Genomic DNA, 16,323 nt, shown 5'->3' with positions numbered 1-16,323 from the left:
GGTCTGCCTACGCCTTGGAGCTGGGCCAAGAGTCCTCCCACGTCGCGTCCCACTGGGCTGTTTTCTCTGGCTGTTGAATCCATAACTTCAGACCCCGGGACATGGCCGGGCGCCAAGGCCAGAGCAATGGAGCCAAACTGCGTCACAAAGGGAGGAAAAGGTCCTGAAGTGCTGGGATGAAAAGGTGACCAGGGTACTCACTGTTCTCTGCTGGCACAGCCGCCTTCCACCGTTATTGTGGCTGGGGAGCTGTGGGGGGAGGAGATGCTCTGGTCCCCTCTGCCCCCGCCTGGGAGGGAGAAGAGGGTCCCACTGGGGGGATGTGGCATCACTGCAGTGGTGGCACAGAGCTCTGACAAGTCCCCGACACTGCCCATGCTCTCTGTGCTTGCCGTCCTTGAGGTGCCACCTTCACCCCATGGCTGCTTGCCTGCCATAGACCCCTGACAAGAGGGGCTTAGGAGGTTGGATCCAAGTCTTGCTGCTTTCTCAGTTCACAAAACAATTCTCAGCCTCTTTGCTGTAATACACTCCAATATCTCAGCATTGTCCAAACAAACAAATCTTGTGCCCAACATGAATGTCACCTTCAGAGGACTTGGCAGCATCATGGGGTGCATCTCAAGATCCTTGTGACTCCAGTGTCCCTTCCAGTGTCCCTGTTCCCTTCACCCCTGCTGATGGCTATAGCCCAGCTCCCACTCTGGCAGGAGGGTGTTGCAACACACCCAGCATGCCAAGTCATCCAGAACCTTGGGGTTGATGGATAACCTGGTTTCCCCCACTGCCACCCCTGAGCCCTCTCCAAATGCCCTTGCCAGGAGGCTGGAGGGGAGCCAGTAGGCGATGCTGTGTTCTCCACAGGAACAACCAGCCCATTAATTCTAGGAAAGCTGATAAGGCACTGTGCTGGGCCATGCTCTGCCACGCTGGACGGTGCAGAGCCCCTGGGTGCTGGGATTCACAGAATTGCCCCCTGGATACAGGCTCCTGAAGGGCTCCAGTGCCCACTTGATGCTTTGGTCTTTGGTAACAGCGGATTAAATGACTTTTACAGGAACCAGTGCTTTGGCAGGACCTTGGTTTCAGGCATAGCAAAAAGATCAGTGAAAAGCCCCTTCCCAGCGTGGTAACAGGGTACTGTCCTCAAGATGAGGCATCCCTTGGTGGCTGTGGGCTTTCTTGGGAGGATGTGCCAATGCCTGAGCAGAGGGATGTTTGGTTTGTCACCCCTGTGACTCTGCTGGGAGATGGGCATTTCTGGGGACAGCATGCGCAGGAGCAGCAGACACAAGGGTCTCCAGACAGTTCTGGCCCCTGTGGAGCATGGACAGGAGCTTGCAGGCAGGCTGGGGCCAGTGCCTTGCTTCAGTCGAGTTGTTTTTTTCTATGCTGAGCAGCATGTTTGCAACAATCCCTGTGGTTCCCACCACATTTTGCACCTCAAACGCCATCTGGAGCAACTCTCTCCAGCGTCAGCATGTATTCCCTGTTGGGGTTGCTTTCCAAAGTGATACAGCATTGTCAGCATGGGCAGGAACAACTCTCCCATGGCAGGTTTACATCTCTCAAATCCTCCATCAGCCCTGGTGTGGTCACTGCTCAGGTGGCCACTGATGGGTCAGTCACCCCATAATCTGCAGTGCTGATTGCAAGACCCCCAATGCACTGTCCCCCCCAGCTTTACACCCACACTGGCATTTTTGGTGGGCAGGTGTTTAGTTCCAGGTGAGCGATGCTCCCCCCAGTTTATCGCCTGTGCGCTGTTCCTGCTGCCGGGGGTAATGCGTGGGTTTCACAGGATGGTGTTCCATCAACCGTGACCTGGCCTCCCCTGACATTTCCCCATCCACACTGCCCTGGTGCTTGGCCGGGGTGTCACTTGATGTGCTGCTTGCCCGACTCCAGCGGGACACTGTGTACTGCCTAACACCCCTCATAACACTTTGCAGGAGTTGCCTGGGGGCATTTCTGGTTGAGAAGTGTTTAATTGACTACAAAACCATGTAGTGGTAGGAGTTTGCATAATGCTGTTCACAGGGGAGCTGGCAGCAGTTTTCAAGGGGGCGTGCAGGAATTGCTGCTCCAGGAGGAGGAGGGGGGTGAGACATAGGGGTGAAGTGACCCAGGGGATCCCCATAGCAGGGAAGGGGGTCCAGGTTTATGCCTTTTCCTGCTCCAGCCTCTGGGGATGCTGGTCCAACCTTGCAAAGAAGCTTCCCTGAACAATTTACCCCCTCACAGTACCCCAGCACTGCTGTGCCCAGACTGAGGTTTCAAACCCCACTGGGGTGTGCTGGGGCTCTGAAGTGCTTCCAGTTGCAGCTGAGCACTGAGGGGCTCAACTGACACCCCAGGGCCTGACCCCAGCCATATTTCGCCCTGCTTTATATAACCTGAATCTGCTCCTGGGGAGCCAAGTGGGGACTTGTGTTCTGCCTTGTTCTGGCCTGAGACATGGCTCAGCTGGTGATTTTAGTGCCCGTGGTGTCCTCACAGGCATGGTGACACCAGCTGGCACTGCCTTGTCACCACCACACACTGCTCTGTGGCCCCATACCCTGCATGTGGAACAAGTCCTGTGGGGTCCGTGGGGTGACTGCCATGCCACTGTTGGCAGTGCCACACACTGCTCTGGGCTCAGCTTCACCTTCTGGTGCTGGCAGCCCGGGGAGCTGCACCAGGCTGTGGCCAGGTCCCTGGGGAGATGTAGGTCCCTGCAGGGTGGGCTTTGAGTACACCCCAGCCCATGCCCCACCTGAACAGGGCATCCAGCCCTTGGGAAGGGGAGGGCTCGACCGGAAGGGAAGGAAAGGGAAGGGAAGGGTGACAGGGACATTGGAGGGAAGGGACCGGGGGCGGGAGAGCAACCTGCCTCCTTCTGTCATCCCTATAAATAGGAGGGAGCAGGAGCAGGAGCACCTGTGGGACTCCAGCTCTGCAGGAGAGGCAGGCAGGGAGGGACGGAGGGAGCTGCTCCTCGCTGCTCTCTCCTCCCTTTGAGCTTCCGAGTGCTCTGCTTGTGTGGAGGCCTGAGGCATGGGGACCAGGCGATGGACGCTCTCCACCTTCCTGGGATGCTGCGCATGGATTCTGCACGGTATGTCCTATATTTTTCTGCTAGCCCATGTGCTACCTGAGCTCTGTTGGGGTGCAGCAGGTATGCTGTGAGATGCTTTTCACTCCTGGCTGTACTGGAAACTCCTCTTATGACCAGTCCTTGCAAGGCATTGCAGCCAAAGAGCTGGAAAAGCGTTTTACAGGGCAAGCATCACCCCGAGGGGCTGGTTGCAGGCGTGAAGCTGTGGGAGACATGAGAGCCCAGCCCGGAAGCCTGCAGGCAGCTGTGTACCCCTCCAACAAAGGAGCCAAGGGAAGCCAGCTGGCAGAGCAGGACCCAGGGATGCTTCCATCCCTCCCACATCCCAGGAAAGAGCAAATGCTGGTGCTCCATGCTGGGGCCCCTCTTGCACAAGCTTCTCATGAATGGGTATGTGGGGTAGATGGTGTTTCCTGCTCCACATTGAAGAATTAAGATAAAACAGGGATTTACTGGAGTGGAGTGGGCCAGACTGAATGGGAACGACTTGACTGATGTGTTTTGTTTTCCCTGAGATGGGGAAGGAAGCTGCTGAGCCCCTTTGGCTGAGGGGGCTGGTACAAAGAGCTTATTCCAGCCAGGGAAGATGACAATGAAGCAGCCTGATGGCAAATGGGTCTAGCAGAGGATGGACCCCTCGAGGACTGGTCTGGCACAGGAGCTAATATTCATTAATGACCCTGCACAAGCTACGAGCTAACGAGCTGAGCCAGCGGTGAGGTTGGAGGCACCTCTGCTGCAGGGAGATCTGGCTGCCTGTCAGGGGGAACCTGAAGAACTGGAGCACCGGGATTGGGAACAGGCTGGGGCTGTCAGGCTGCGGCAAAGCCCTGCTGGATCTTGCCATCGGGGTGCCCTTCGTCTCCTCTAATTGAAGCTCCCTAAAGCCAAGCGTCAGCAGATCCACCCGGCTCCTCACGGAGCCAACGGTGGCAGCTTGGTCTCGCAAGAGCCTGCGTCCCTGTCCTAAAAATAAGACCGCGTGAAACGTCACCCATGGGTGCCAGTAGGTTCTGGGAGACACGTCTGGGATGTGGGCAGGTGTCTCCTCCTTTCAGCAGAGCTCCTGGATGTGGGTTAAGATTTTGGCAGCAGGAGGAGAGAGCTGTAAGCAGGGCTTGGTCCTGGGAGCTTGCATATATTCCCCTCCATGGGCGGGGAACCCCTGGTGCCTTCACTCAGCTGGAGGCAAGAGGGATGGGGGCAGGAGCAGGCAGGTGCTCAGCCCAGGAGAGTTTTATTGAACCTGCTTTAAGTGCAGCAGATCAGAATGCATCTGCAGTCAGGGAAGGCTTCCCTAAGCCTTGGCTTTCCTACCTGACAATGGGCTTTGGGTAAGGTTATTTAAATGTCCCTCAGACACCCAAAAGGTGAAAAAACACAGAACCTCCCCAGGCTCTGCAGAAGCGACTGTGCTCAGAGCTGTCCCTGCAGCGATGGAAAGTGGGCTGAGGGTTGTCCTGGGGTGGCACAGCTCCACAGACACCCCCGGGGCTATGAACCAGACTTACTGGGCTCCAGCTCTACCTGGTGGCTGAGCACCCCAGTACCATCCCCAGCACGACTGGACTGGGTTTCAGCAGCTGCTTTTGCCTCCATGCTTGCACCAGTGTCTTTCTCTGACCTGCAATGAGTTGTGTCCTGTCTCAGCTCCTGGCTGCTAATGCTGGGGATGCAAGAGGTGCTGTGCAGTGATGTGCCTAAGGCAGCCCAGGCTGCACTCCTTGGCTTTTAATCTGGGCCTTGTAAGGCTGTGGGATGAGGCAGAAGGGGTTTAAGAAGTGGTGGGAGGTTTGTGATTCTCATGGAGACGTGTCTGAGCCTGATAGGCTGCCAGCTCCAGCTCCCACTGTAACGCTCCACTCTGTGCTTCTCTGCAGGGCTTGGGGCTGTTGCTGCTGTCCCTGTCACTACCGATGGGCCCTTTACTGTGGGGACAGCTTTCCCCATCACAGCAGAGGACGAGTGGCCCCATACCACACTCACTGCAGAGATGAGCATTACAGCAGCTGATGCTGTGACCTTCCCTCCCTGGACTGAGACAGACCCAGTGACGGTGATGAGTGAATACAGCTCTACAGTGCCAGCTTTGGTGAACGTGACCAAGCCTCCTAACACGACTCAGAGTACTGAGGGAAGTTCAGCTGCTCCCACGACAGCCACAGCTGCTGCTGCCATCACCACGCAGCACCCCGCTGTCACCCCAGAAGCAGAGCATGATGAAATAGACATCCCTCCTGATGTCCCTCTGGGGACCACTCCTGTCCTCGAGGATGTGAAGGAGGACATCCTTGCAAACAGAGAAGACACAGACCTCAGTACTGGCAACGCCACCCCTCCACTGGCAGTCACCTGGGTGCCACAGCCAACTGCTGGTGTCACTGTGCTGCCGAGCCAAGGGCTGACCACAGCCAAGGGAGCAGTCGAGGAAGGTGTAACCCTGCCTGAAGCTATTCAAAGTGAAGCCAGTGCCAACTCCTCGGGCCCCAGTCCCGACGCCGCTGGGGAGCTGCTTCCAACTCAGCAGGATGGAGCAGTAGGCGGGGTTGAGGGCATTAACCCAGAGCCAGCAGGAGAAATGGCCCCAGCTGGTGAGGAAAGTCCCTTGGCTTCAGAGTCTGGAGATGCAGGAGATGGAGTGAATGGTGAATTCAGCACAGCCAGCTCATCCCACCTACCTCCAGAGAGCCTAGTGATGTCAGGAACAGTGGAAACCCCTGAGAATTCCTCCCTCCTCCCTGGCCAGGCAGTGCTGAGTCCAGACTCTTCACTGACACCATCCAACGGTGGGGATGGGCAGGGTGTTCCTGGAGCGTCATCAGAGGCTTCTGGTTCAGTCTTGTCACCTGCAGCCAGCAGGGCACCAGTGGCACCTGAGGGAACAGAGAACACTGCCACCTCACTGCCAGCTCCAGAGGTTCCCAGTGATGCACACAGTGACACGAATCTCCCAGTCTCAGCCACTGCGCTGCCCGCAGGGGATGTGGGAGCTGTGGATCTGGCCAGTCCATCTCTCCAGCCTGGTACATTGCAGACCCCCACTGGAGAACAGCCAGTGCTGCTTCCCGATGCTCTGACATCCCCCACAGACATCCCCAGTGCTCCCGGGGCCGCTTACCCAGCCCCAGAAGCTGGAGCCATCACCCTGCCTGAAGCTGATGGTGCAGCAGAGACACCAGCAAGTCCTGACCTCACTACTGGCCCAGAAGAACCTGTGTCTCCATCTCTCAGGGAGCCACAGCCAGCAGGGATGCCAGCTGGAGCTCCCCAGGAAGCCGATGGACTTGGCACTGGCTTGAGTTCAGATTCAGATGCCCCCAGCCCAGTGCCTTTTGTACCTGATGGACTGGCATGGCCCACTGCTGGGATCCAGGGTCAGGGAGCTGAGGGGATAGGGGACATGGCACAGGCAGGAGGTCCAGGGGATGCCAGTCCCTATGAAGATACCCAGAGTGACATGAGTCCTCCAGCCCTTCAGCCCTCAGCATCTCCTGCTGATAATGGAGAGCTGCTGACTGGAGGAACAGAAGACTTGGCAAATGCTGAACTTTCCCCTCCACCAGCACTTGGGGATGGAACAGAAGCAGGAGAAGTCCCAGCACTGGGACAAGTGTCTTCAACTGGTCCTGCACCTCCCAGCAGTGCTGGAATGGAGCCTGATCTCTCAGGATCTGAAGGACCAGGGGACCTGCCTGGTGAATCTGCCAGTGCTCCTGGGGCTGTTTTCCCACCCCCAGAGTCTGTGGCTGGCCCCGTGTCTGAGGCAGAGACACCAGTGAGCCCTGATCTCAGTGCTGCCCAGGGAGCACCTGGGTCTCCATCCTTTGGTGGGTCACAGCCATGGGGGACAGCAGCTGGTGCTCTCCTGGGAGCAGGCCTCCCTGGAGCCAAAGGACCGGACACTGACTCAACTTCAGCATGGGATACCCCCAGCTCAGCAGTTCATGGACCAGTAGGACCCCAGTCACCTGGCCTTGGGGACCAGCTTGGCACAGATGTGGGGCTGCCAGCAGCAGAAGGGCAAGGAGCCGGCATGGCAGAGCCAGCACTGGAAGGAGCAGGCAGTGGGATTGAGTCTGAGCCATCCCTGAGCTCCACCACAGGGAATGGAATAGCAGCTGGGGTGGATCGACTGCCTGGCGCTGGTTCCCCATCCGGTATCGCCTCTCCCAGTGATGTGGTGGCAGCACCTTCTGTGTCAAGGGGTGATGAGGCAGGACCCATCTCATCCGCAGCCCCTGGCCCTGACAGTCTGTTCCCGGCCTCTCCAGATGGTGAAACTCGCCCAGGGCTTGGTCTGGTGCAGGGGACTGAGAGTGCAGGGGATGTGGCACAGGCAGGAAACCCAGAGAGTGGAAGTCCCCATATGGAGACAAATCCTTCAGCTGTCAGCCCTCAGCAGGACCTCACTAACACCGGAGAGCTGCCAGCAGAAGAAACAGGGGATATGGCAAATGCTGAACTTTCCCCTCCATCAGCACTTGGGGATGGAGCAGGAACAGGAGAAGTCCCAGCACTGGGACAAGTGTCTTCAACTGGTCCTGCACCTCCCAGCAGTGCTGGAATGGAGCCTGATCTCTCAGGATCTGAAGGACCAGGGGACCTGCCTGGTGAATCTGCCAGTGCTCCTGGGGCTGTTTTCCCACCCCCAGAGTCTGTGGCTGGCCCCGTGTCTGAGGCAGAGACACCAGTGAGCCCTGATCTCAGTGCTGCCCAGGGAGCACCTGGGTCTCCATCCTTTGGTGGGTCACAGCCATGGGGGACAGCAGCTGGTGCTCTCCTGGGAGCAGGCCTCCCTGGAGCCAAAGGACCGGACACTGACTCAACTTCAGCATGGGATACCCCCAGCTCAGCAGTTCATGGACCAGTAGGACCCCAGTCACCTGGCCTTGGGGACCAGCTTGGCACAGATGTGGGGCTGCCAGCAGCAGAAGGGCAAGGAGCCGGCATGGCAGAGCCAGCACTGGAAGGAGCAGGCAGTGGGATTGAGTCTGAGCCATCCCTGAGCTCCACCACAGGGAATGGAATAGCAGCTGAGGTGGATCGACTGCCTGGCGCTGGTTCCCCATCCGGTATCGCCTCTCCCAGTGATGTGGTGGCAGCACCTTCTGTGTCAAGGGGTGATGAGGCAGGACCCATCTCATCCGCAGCCCCTGGCCCTGACAGTCTGTTCCCGGCCTCTCCAGATGGTGAAACTCGCCCAGGGCTTGGTCTGGTGCAGGGGACTGAGAGTGCAGGGGATGTGGCACAGGCAGGAAACCCAGAGAGTGGAAGTCCCCATATAGAGACAAATCCTTCAGCTGTCAGCCCTCAGCAGGATCAACTGCCTGATGCAGGTTCCTCATCTGGTTCAGCCTCTCCCAGTGGTGATGTTGCAGCACCCTCTCTTTCAGATCCATCCAGCCTGGGTGCACTCGAAGGAGCAGGCAGTGTTGCTGAAGGTGCTCAGCCCTCCCTGGGTGCTGGCACTGGCGTCCTTCCTGCTGCAGAAGAAGGGGCAAGTGAAGTGGTTGGTGGTGGAGGGTCTGCAGGGCAGTCCCAAGCTCCTACCGGAATGGGACCAGCTGGTTCAGAAACCCTTGATGGAGAAACAGGAGATGCATTGCAGTCTGCATCCTCTTCCTCGTCTGCAGAGGGGTCTTCATTACCTGGGAGGACAGGTGAGGCTGCTGGTGAAACAAGCCTTCCTGGAGCTGCTGGAGCTGGTGGTGACTTGAACACAAGCTTGGAGGCTGCTGGCTCTCAGGAAGCATCTGTATCTGCTCCTGGCACCCAAAGTGGTGCCAGTACTGAACTTTCTGATGGAAAACTGAGCAAAGTCGATGTGGTGGAGGTGCCTGGAGGAGCCTTGGTGAATGGGGAACCTTCCCCTGGTGCCAGCCTGGTCCCAGTGGCTCCAGACAACAATGGCGTTTCCAATGGCATGACTACCTCAGTGGCTGCTTCTCTGCTTCTCCCTGGACATGGGCTGAGCTCAGGGCTGGCACCTAATGGGGACCCCAACTCTGCCCCTGGCACCCAGAGTGGGAGCAGGCCCCTGCTGCCAGTGTCACCAGGTGGGCTGTCAGAAGAAGCTGGAGGTGCTCAGTCGTGGTCTCTTGAAGATGAGGTGGCCTCAGGCATGCCGGCACCTTTGGGAGAAGCTTCCCCTCATGCTCCCATATCCCCCAACGCTGCCCCCGTGCTGCCTTCTGCCCCACAGAGAGGAAATTCTGCAGAGGGGGCGTCTGCCAGCCCTGGGCTTTTGGCACGTGAGTCAATAGTGGGGTCCCCTGCAGGTGGAGAGGGAGAGCTGGGGGCTGCTGTGCCAGGGGGCCCTGCCTTGGTCCTGCCTCCCCCCCAGCCAGGAAGCCCCGGAGCCCCCTCTGGGGATGCTGACAGCCCTGTTCCTGGAGAAGCAAGTGCTGTGCTCCATGGAACGATGGCAGTGCAAGGGGATGTAACCCGTCTGCTTCCCAGTGCTGCTGGATCTGGGGCACATATGGAGACTCACTCCCCACCTGGAGGGAGTCCAGGGCTCCCTGGCCTTCCTCCCGCTGGCATCACTGCTGGCAGTCCCGGAGCAAAAACCCTGGGGCCAGGACCTGCTGGTGGCTCATCACCCGCTGCCCTGCAGCCATTCCTGGGCAGGGAGCTGACCACCAGCCTGGCAAACAGAGCCCCTGCCACGTCTGGGTCGAGCCTTTCTGGAGCCTTCCCAGGCCAGGGGGGATCCCAGGGCGGGTTCCCAGCCACTGCACACCCTGCCACACCCTGCAGCCCGACCCTCGCCGGCCCAGCCCCACCAGCCCCCGTGCCCAGGGGAAGGGAGGTGCTTCCCAGGCCAGGAGCAGCCACTGTCACCTCCCGCGCATCATCCCCCGTGGTTCCAGCTCCACCAGGAGGGCCAGCAGCTGTCCCAGCCCTGCTGCCCAGTCCCGCAGGTATGTGATGCTCGCAGAGCAGCCTGGGTGTGACTAACGCATCAAGTTTCCTGACGGACCATCCTCAGGGACATTCAGTGCCTAGAAAACAAGGGATCTATTTGAAGACAGGACTCTGGAGGAGACACAGCATGAGGAGCCCCTGCACATGAGCTTGCACTGTTGGCAGGGTGAGCCTGCCTTCAATACAGTCCCATCAGCTGGAAAACCCATTCCCTCCAAGTGTTTTTTTTTTAACAGACATAAATAGGGAACTGGAGGCTGTAAAATCTCTAGAAAGAGCTGTGGGTGTTTAATTCTGTACTGTCCCCTGGCACAATCCTTGTATGATGTTCTTCCCGTCCTAATGGCAGTGTCCCAACAGGGCTGGTTGAAGCAGGGAACACTTACCACAAAGGCCATCGTAGCAGGTTTAGGGCAGCTGTGTTTGAGTAAGGCAGTGAAAGGGGTGGGAACAAGCTCCCGCACAGGAAGGTGACATGCAGAGTGTCCCTGGAGGCTACTGGCAGTGTCGCCCATCCTTCTGCTGCCCAGGCTGTGTCGCAGTGGAAGCAAAATAATTTCAGCCCTTTAAAATTTTTGACACAGACCAAAGGCTTTGCTGTAAACGTGGTTTGGTTTTACTGTTTGTTTCTTTGTTTCTTTGTTTTCTTTTCCAGTTCCAGCTGTGCCCCTCTATGGGTATGGGGCAAGGGAAAATGATCAGGAGTACGTGGAAAGGAGAGTGGATTTTAATTCTCCGCTTTTCAAGCCTGAGACTGGATTCCCATTTGGGAAGACCCTGCGCAGCTCTCTCTATGTGAGTCTACTTGGGCTTGACTCATTGGGCAAGCGGCCATCACCCAAAAACCTGGGAGAGGCACCAGGGACCAGGTGCCTGGGATGGGACTCTTGCAGGGCTGAAGCTACTGGGATGCTGCTGTGGTCTATTTGCAGCAGGAGGTGACTTTGTGGCCGTTTCAGCAGTGGCAGGCGGTGGCTTTCCTTGGGCGTTGCTCAAAATGGACTTGGAAATGGGAGGGCTGCCAGCCCCATGCCAGGGACTGCTGCTGGTCCTGATCTCACCTGACGGAGGGATCCCTCTGCTCAGTTTACAGACAATGGACAGATCATTTTCCCAGCCTCGGACAACAGCGTCCTCACGTACCCCAACCCTCCTCCCAGCGGCTTCAATGGCCACGAAGAGGTTCCCATGATCGCCGTGTTTTGGGACAATGCTGACTTCTCCAGAGGTGTTGGCACCACGTTTTACCAGGTGAGTGAAGCCACGTGGGTGCATGATTGCACGAAACACCTTTCGATTATAAACTCATCCCCTATTCTGTGGATGCCTCTTGAGATGTTTAATTAATGGAGCTCGTGAACAGTTTTTCCCTTTTCTGAGCCAAATCTAAGAGCTGTTGGTGCTGTGTCACCTCTTGAGCCATCCAAATCCCATCCAGCACCTTGGTTACAGGGGTCTGTGCGTGACCCCAGTCTAGGCCTACTACTGGGAGCTAAAGCAGACTTGTTTGTTCCCAACCCACAGGAGTTCTCCACCCTCAACACGGCCAAGCCTCCGTTCGTCCGTGACGTGGAAGCGAAGGTCCGGCGGTACCTGAGGTCCTCCTACTCTGCAGTCTGGACCCTGAAAATCACCTGGGAGAAGGCACCTGTCTATGCAGCAAGGACTGACACCCGGAAGGTGAGGGACTGGTGGAACACAGGCGCTGTTGAGTAGTCAGAAATCCCCAAGACCACAGTCAGTGACCTTCTCTGTGCCTGAAAATAAGAACCAGTTTTATGACAGAGGCCAGTCCTGAAGAATTTTGCCAAAAAGACCTGGGATGTGCCCATGTTTTAGTGTTTTTTAGGTTTTTTGAGGGATATCTTTAGTAGAACTTCTCCCATTCCATAAAACCTTTCTCTTTAATGTGGTGGGAGTTTATTGCACACCAGAAACGCTGTTTTTCAGAGGCATAAAATTGGGTGAATTTGAAGCTTTTCATGGAACAGCTTCAAAGTAAAACCATCACATTTTCCATGCGAAATGTGAACCAGCCTTGGCTGTGTTTGCCTCGTTTCCCTCCAGACTTCAGTTCTGCTGTTTCCCAGTGAGCACTGACCTACACTCCAATTTTAAACCCCACATCTTCGCTCACTTTCTTACCTGTCTGCAACAATTCTCCCCAGACAATCACATACCAGGCTGTCCTGACCACCGATGGCTTCAGGTCGTACATCCTGATACTGTACCAGGACGGAGGCATGCAGTGGGATTACACCAGTCTCACTTCCACCAATGTGCTCATCGGCTACACCAGGTACAGCAGCTCAGCATCCCATCCCTGCCTCCTCTGAGCACTGGGTTGCATCCCACCCACAGCTCTGGCTGGTTGAATCCTTCCCCCATGTCCCAAGGAGTGCCCTACAAGGATGAGGACAGCCCAGAGGGGGTCTGTATGTCCATACAGCCTTAGCATATAGGGGCCTCACAAACAAATTTGCCCCACTAGGGACTGGATCACTCTGCAGCATGCTGTCTTGCTGGGCTGTGCTTGTTTTAAGATCCACAAATTCCTCTGGAGTCCTGGGGCCCCAGCGTCCTGGCGGTTTGGGTGGAAGGAGTGGGAAACAGGGGATGTTTGTTGAACTTTGCACCAGCCGAGGGAAGGGATTTCCGTGCTTGGCCGGAGCAGTTGCTTCCTGCCTCCTTGCATTATGTCTTGCCCTGTACACGCTGTCTCCAGGGTTTTCCCATTAGCTGCTTGCTGCAGCTGGGCAAGGAAAAGGTGGCCAGGATGGGAAGTGCAGGCGGCACAGGCATATGTGTGTGTGTGTGTGTGTGTGTGCATGACCACTCGTGGGTTTCTGCTCCAAATCACCCAGCAAAATGCTGGAAACCATGGAAGCAGCTCGTGGGGGTTTTCAGATGTCTGTGGGCTCAGCCCCTGATGCAGCAGGAGTGTTTGCAGCACCCAAAAAGAACTGCACCCTATGTAGAGGAGGAAGCCAGCTGGGGCAGCTCATGCCTTTGCCCTCTTGTCCCCAGAGCTGCCATGTGGGTGCTGCAATCCCACTGGCACGGGAACAGGATGGCTGAAGGGCAGGCTGGGGCTGGGGCTGAGGCTGGGATAATCCCACCTGGGAAGAGCAACCCCTGATTTTTCCTCTTTCCTCTTCACTCAGTGGGGATGGCTTTTACCACAACGATGACCTGACTAAGAGACCTCCAGCTGCCAAATATCGCCCTGACCAGTTCAGGGGCTACAACACAGGTAGTGCCACAGAGCCGGGGTGGGTTCGCAAGGAGGAGGATAATCCCAGGGAATGAAATCCAGCCTGCCACTATGGCGAGGCTCTCACTGAATTCACCAATGCCAGGCTTTCTCTCCCAAGCACATAAAACTTGCTTCCCCTGGATACCAGCTATGCCCCGAGGCTGAAACATTCCTGCTGTGCCCATGGACACTTTTTGTCCCAATGGCTCTATCCAAAGGCTTTCTTCTTTGGCAGGAGCCTCTCCCCCCGTTTCCCTGCTGTTGAGTGGCTGTTGAGCATGGGGTCCCATGACTAAGAGGCAACATGGGCTTAGCTTCCAGCATCAGCATCATGTGACTCTCAGCTTGAGACAAAACAGCCCCTGTGGTCCCCTGGGTCAGACATGACAGCTCATGGTTTCTCTCCCTGCTCAGACCTCCGTGGATTGTGGATTTACAAGCTGGAGAGCCACGTGGGCTACAACTACCGGCTGAAGTGTCTGGCATGGACGGGGCAGCAGCAGGAGCCCAGGATATGGAGCCAGGGCCTGCCCACCTGCCCTTGCTCCCTGCAGCAAGGGCAGCAGGACCCACGCTTCAAGAGCAGCCGTGGAGGCAAGTGGACATGCTGCTTCCTCACTCTCCTCATCCCCAAGCTGTCCCTCCCCACCTTCCCTGCGAGAGTGCTGGGGTCCCACTTGGCAGGGTGGGCAGGTGACCCTAAGGAAAAGAAGAGGGGGACTGGCCTACCCTTCAGAGACAGGAAAAGCAAGGAGGATTGAGGGCTGACCTGTTCCTGTCTTATTAGACTGGCCAGAGTTGGTCTGACCTGCATAGGGATGCTGGGGACCAGGGTCTCATCCTGGGGGACCACTCGGATGGTCTCCATCAGATCGTCCAAACCCCTCTAGCACCGTGGGTGATTTGGTGAGAGTGGTGGATAACAAGGAGCCAGCTCTGGCCTGATTCTTGCCCCGAGGCAGGTGTGCTGGCCAGGCAGAGCAGCCAAAGGCTCACTGCTGCCCCATTGCAGGCAGGTGGGGTGCCCGTGTCTCCATGCTGCACTCGGCCTCCCCCAACCAGCATGGCGCCGGCGTCCGCTGCCTGTATGACAGCCAGAACCAGCTCATCGAGGGGCGGCAGGAGAGGTACTGGAGGTTCTTCAGGCAGGCGTCACCCTACCGTGGTAAGCACAGCCAGCCTTGGCATCTCTTGGCTGAGGCTGGCATTGTTGTAGCCTGTAAATAATTTTAATCTCTATGCCAACCTGTTTCCTGACATGCTGTTTTACTTGGAGGGAGTGTGGAGCTGCCAAAAGCCAAGGAAAACCTCACCTGTAACCAGCCCATCTCCCCCTCCTCTTCCCTTCAGCCCCTCACTCTCCTTTTTGCCTCCAGACCAGGAGCTGAAGCTGTACGACTGGTGCTGTAACCGGGCGGGCAGTGCCCAGCTCTGCGCCCACTACAGTGAGAAGAGGCCGAAGATTGGCTGTGACGGATACCAGTCCCCCAGCATGGGTGGGTTTGCAGCTCACGTGCACTGGGGTGATGCTGTCTTGGTGCCCAGGGTTGGGAGGGGACTGGGAATGTCCCAGCCTCCCTGTGGTTAAGGCAGCAAGAGCCCTGGGCAGATGGGGGAAGGGTTTTGGGTTGCCCATGTGCAGGTTGTGCCATGCCCTGGGCTGTGCAGGGTTGTAGGGGCATCTCCTTCAGCAGATAACCACCAGCATAGTCTGGAGGTGACGGCACTAGGAGGGGAGGAGGAGCACAGCAAATGTGGTTACGGTGTAAGCTGATGTGGAGCTTTCTTGCAACCCTCAACAGATTCCTTGGAGGAGGCAGAGAATGACTCAGATGAGCAGATAGGTGAGCAGGATTGTGGGGTCTCCTTTCCCTCTGTCCGTGTGCCCCTGCAAGAAAATGCCCTGGGAGCTCCCAGCTTGCCCCACAGGGAGAAGGTGGCTGAGCAAATCTCATTTCTTCTTTGCAGACGGAGAGGACAAGTAACTGGGAGGTTGCACACCCACAGCACGTTCTGGGCCATGGCTGATCCTCTAAGTCCTTTGATCTGCTCTTCTCTCATGTCCCACCCAGAACCCATCACCCCTGCCCACTACGCAGGGCAGCTCACTTGGCCAGTGCCTGCAGTTGCCTGCCCTGGCACAAGTTCATGTTTCTAACCCAGACTTGTCCCAAGGATTCAGTTGCTTTAGTTGCCCTTTCCCAGCTGCAGCTGAGGGGCAGAACTGTTGGGGAGGTGGGCAAGTACCCCCCACTACACACACCACCCTTGTCCTTCCTACATCCCACTGTGCTCCCACGCTGCAGGGTGAGGCTGGACCCCGGCACCCAGGGAAAGGGTTTAAACACCACCTGTGGGTTGACTGTGGCCAAGCCCTTAAATGCCAGGGTGCACCAGGCTCGTCCTGTGAGCCTGTCCTGTCTTGTCCCCCACTTCTGTTTCCCAGCCATCCCTCCCTGAGTGTTCCCCCAGCCCCTGTGCTCAGGAGAAGGGACAATCCTCCAGATCAAGCCAGAATCAGATCAGTACGTCTGCTGGGTGTGTGAGGGCAAAATGCAACCCCATGATCAGAAATGTTGGGAGAAAAATAATTTTTTGTGTGTAAGAAAGCATCTTCCTTTCTTAAAAAAAATAAATCATTGTCAAATCCTGTTTGTTCAATAAGACCTTGGAAGCATTTGAGCATCACTGATCCTTCAGCAGCCATGTCCTCTCCCAAAGTGGGGTGGGAAGCAGTGACGGGGCAGGCTTGGAGCAGCAGGATTACAGGATACTTCTGTCCTTGGATTTAGTGCTGGAAATGCAGATAAGCCAGGGTCTAGGGCAGTGAATGGGGTGGGAGTTGGAGGTCTGATGGGGTCTGATACACCCTCCTTGGATCAACATCTCCTAATCACAGGGTTGAAGGGCTGTGGGATGTTTGTGGAGACCAGAGCCCGACCTGCATGATCTGAGCCACTGTAAGCAGTATCCATGAAAGCAGTGTGAAGAGACTTGTAGCTTGGTAGCGAAAATGAGGGGATGAAGCAACCAAAAAAAT

General features: G+C 56.8%; 1 protein-coding gene across 3 annotated transcripts; it reads left to right on the top strand.

The window, feature by feature from the left end:
* Nucleotides 1-2,934: 2,934 nt before the first annotated feature.
* Nucleotides 2,935-15,949, top strand: LOC125331063 (mucin-4-like). 3 transcript variants are annotated; one of them, XM_048314946.1, is made up of 12 exons: nucleotides 2,935-3,100; nucleotides 4,981-8,760; nucleotides 10,683-10,822; nucleotides 11,114-11,278; nucleotides 11,552-11,707; nucleotides 12,196-12,326; nucleotides 13,192-13,280; nucleotides 13,698-13,877; nucleotides 14,296-14,448; nucleotides 14,660-14,779; nucleotides 15,086-15,127; nucleotides 15,252-15,949. In XM_048314946.1, the coding sequence occupies exons 1-12, from the start codon at nucleotides 3,040-3,042 to the stop codon at nucleotides 15,266-15,268; spliced, it is 5,034 nt and encodes a 1,677-aa protein (XP_048170903.1). In that variant the 5' UTR covers nucleotides 2,935-3,039; the 3' UTR covers nucleotides 15,269-15,949. The 3 variants fall into 3 exon arrangements, with proteins under 3 accessions (XP_048170903.1, XP_048170902.1, XP_048170901.1); XM_048314945.1 differs by having other exon boundaries at nucleotides 4,981-9,351; XM_048314944.1 differs by having other exon boundaries at nucleotides 4,981-10,023.
* Nucleotides 15,950-16,323: the final 374 nt, after the last annotated feature.

This window comes from Corvus hawaiiensis, chromosome 10 (assembly GCF_020740725.1).
Source record: "Corvus hawaiiensis isolate bCorHaw1 chromosome 10, bCorHaw1.pri.cur, whole genome shotgun sequence".
Classification (NCBI taxonomy): domain Eukaryota; kingdom Metazoa; phylum Chordata; class Aves; order Passeriformes; family Corvidae; genus Corvus; species Corvus hawaiiensis.
The sequence above is the reverse complement of the archived record's forward strand: the minus strand, read 5'-3'. Positions and strand labels throughout refer to the sequence as shown.

What these genes read in the sequence shown, in the direction of transcription:
- LOC125331063 (XM_048314944.1), top strand. Translation starts at nt 3,040, where the DNA reads ATGGGGACCAGGCGATGGACGCTCTCCACCTTCCTGGGATGCTGCGCA. An exon ending in TTGGCACCACGTTTTACCAG is followed by an intron (nt 11,279 to 11,551) that starts GTGAGTGAAGCC and finishes CCCAACCCACAG; the next exon opens with GAGTTCTCCACCCTCAACAC. An exon ending in CAAGGACTGACACCCGGAAG is followed by an intron (nt 11,708 to 12,195) that starts GTGAGGGACTGG and finishes AATTCTCCCCAG; the next exon opens with ACAATCACATACCAGGCTGT.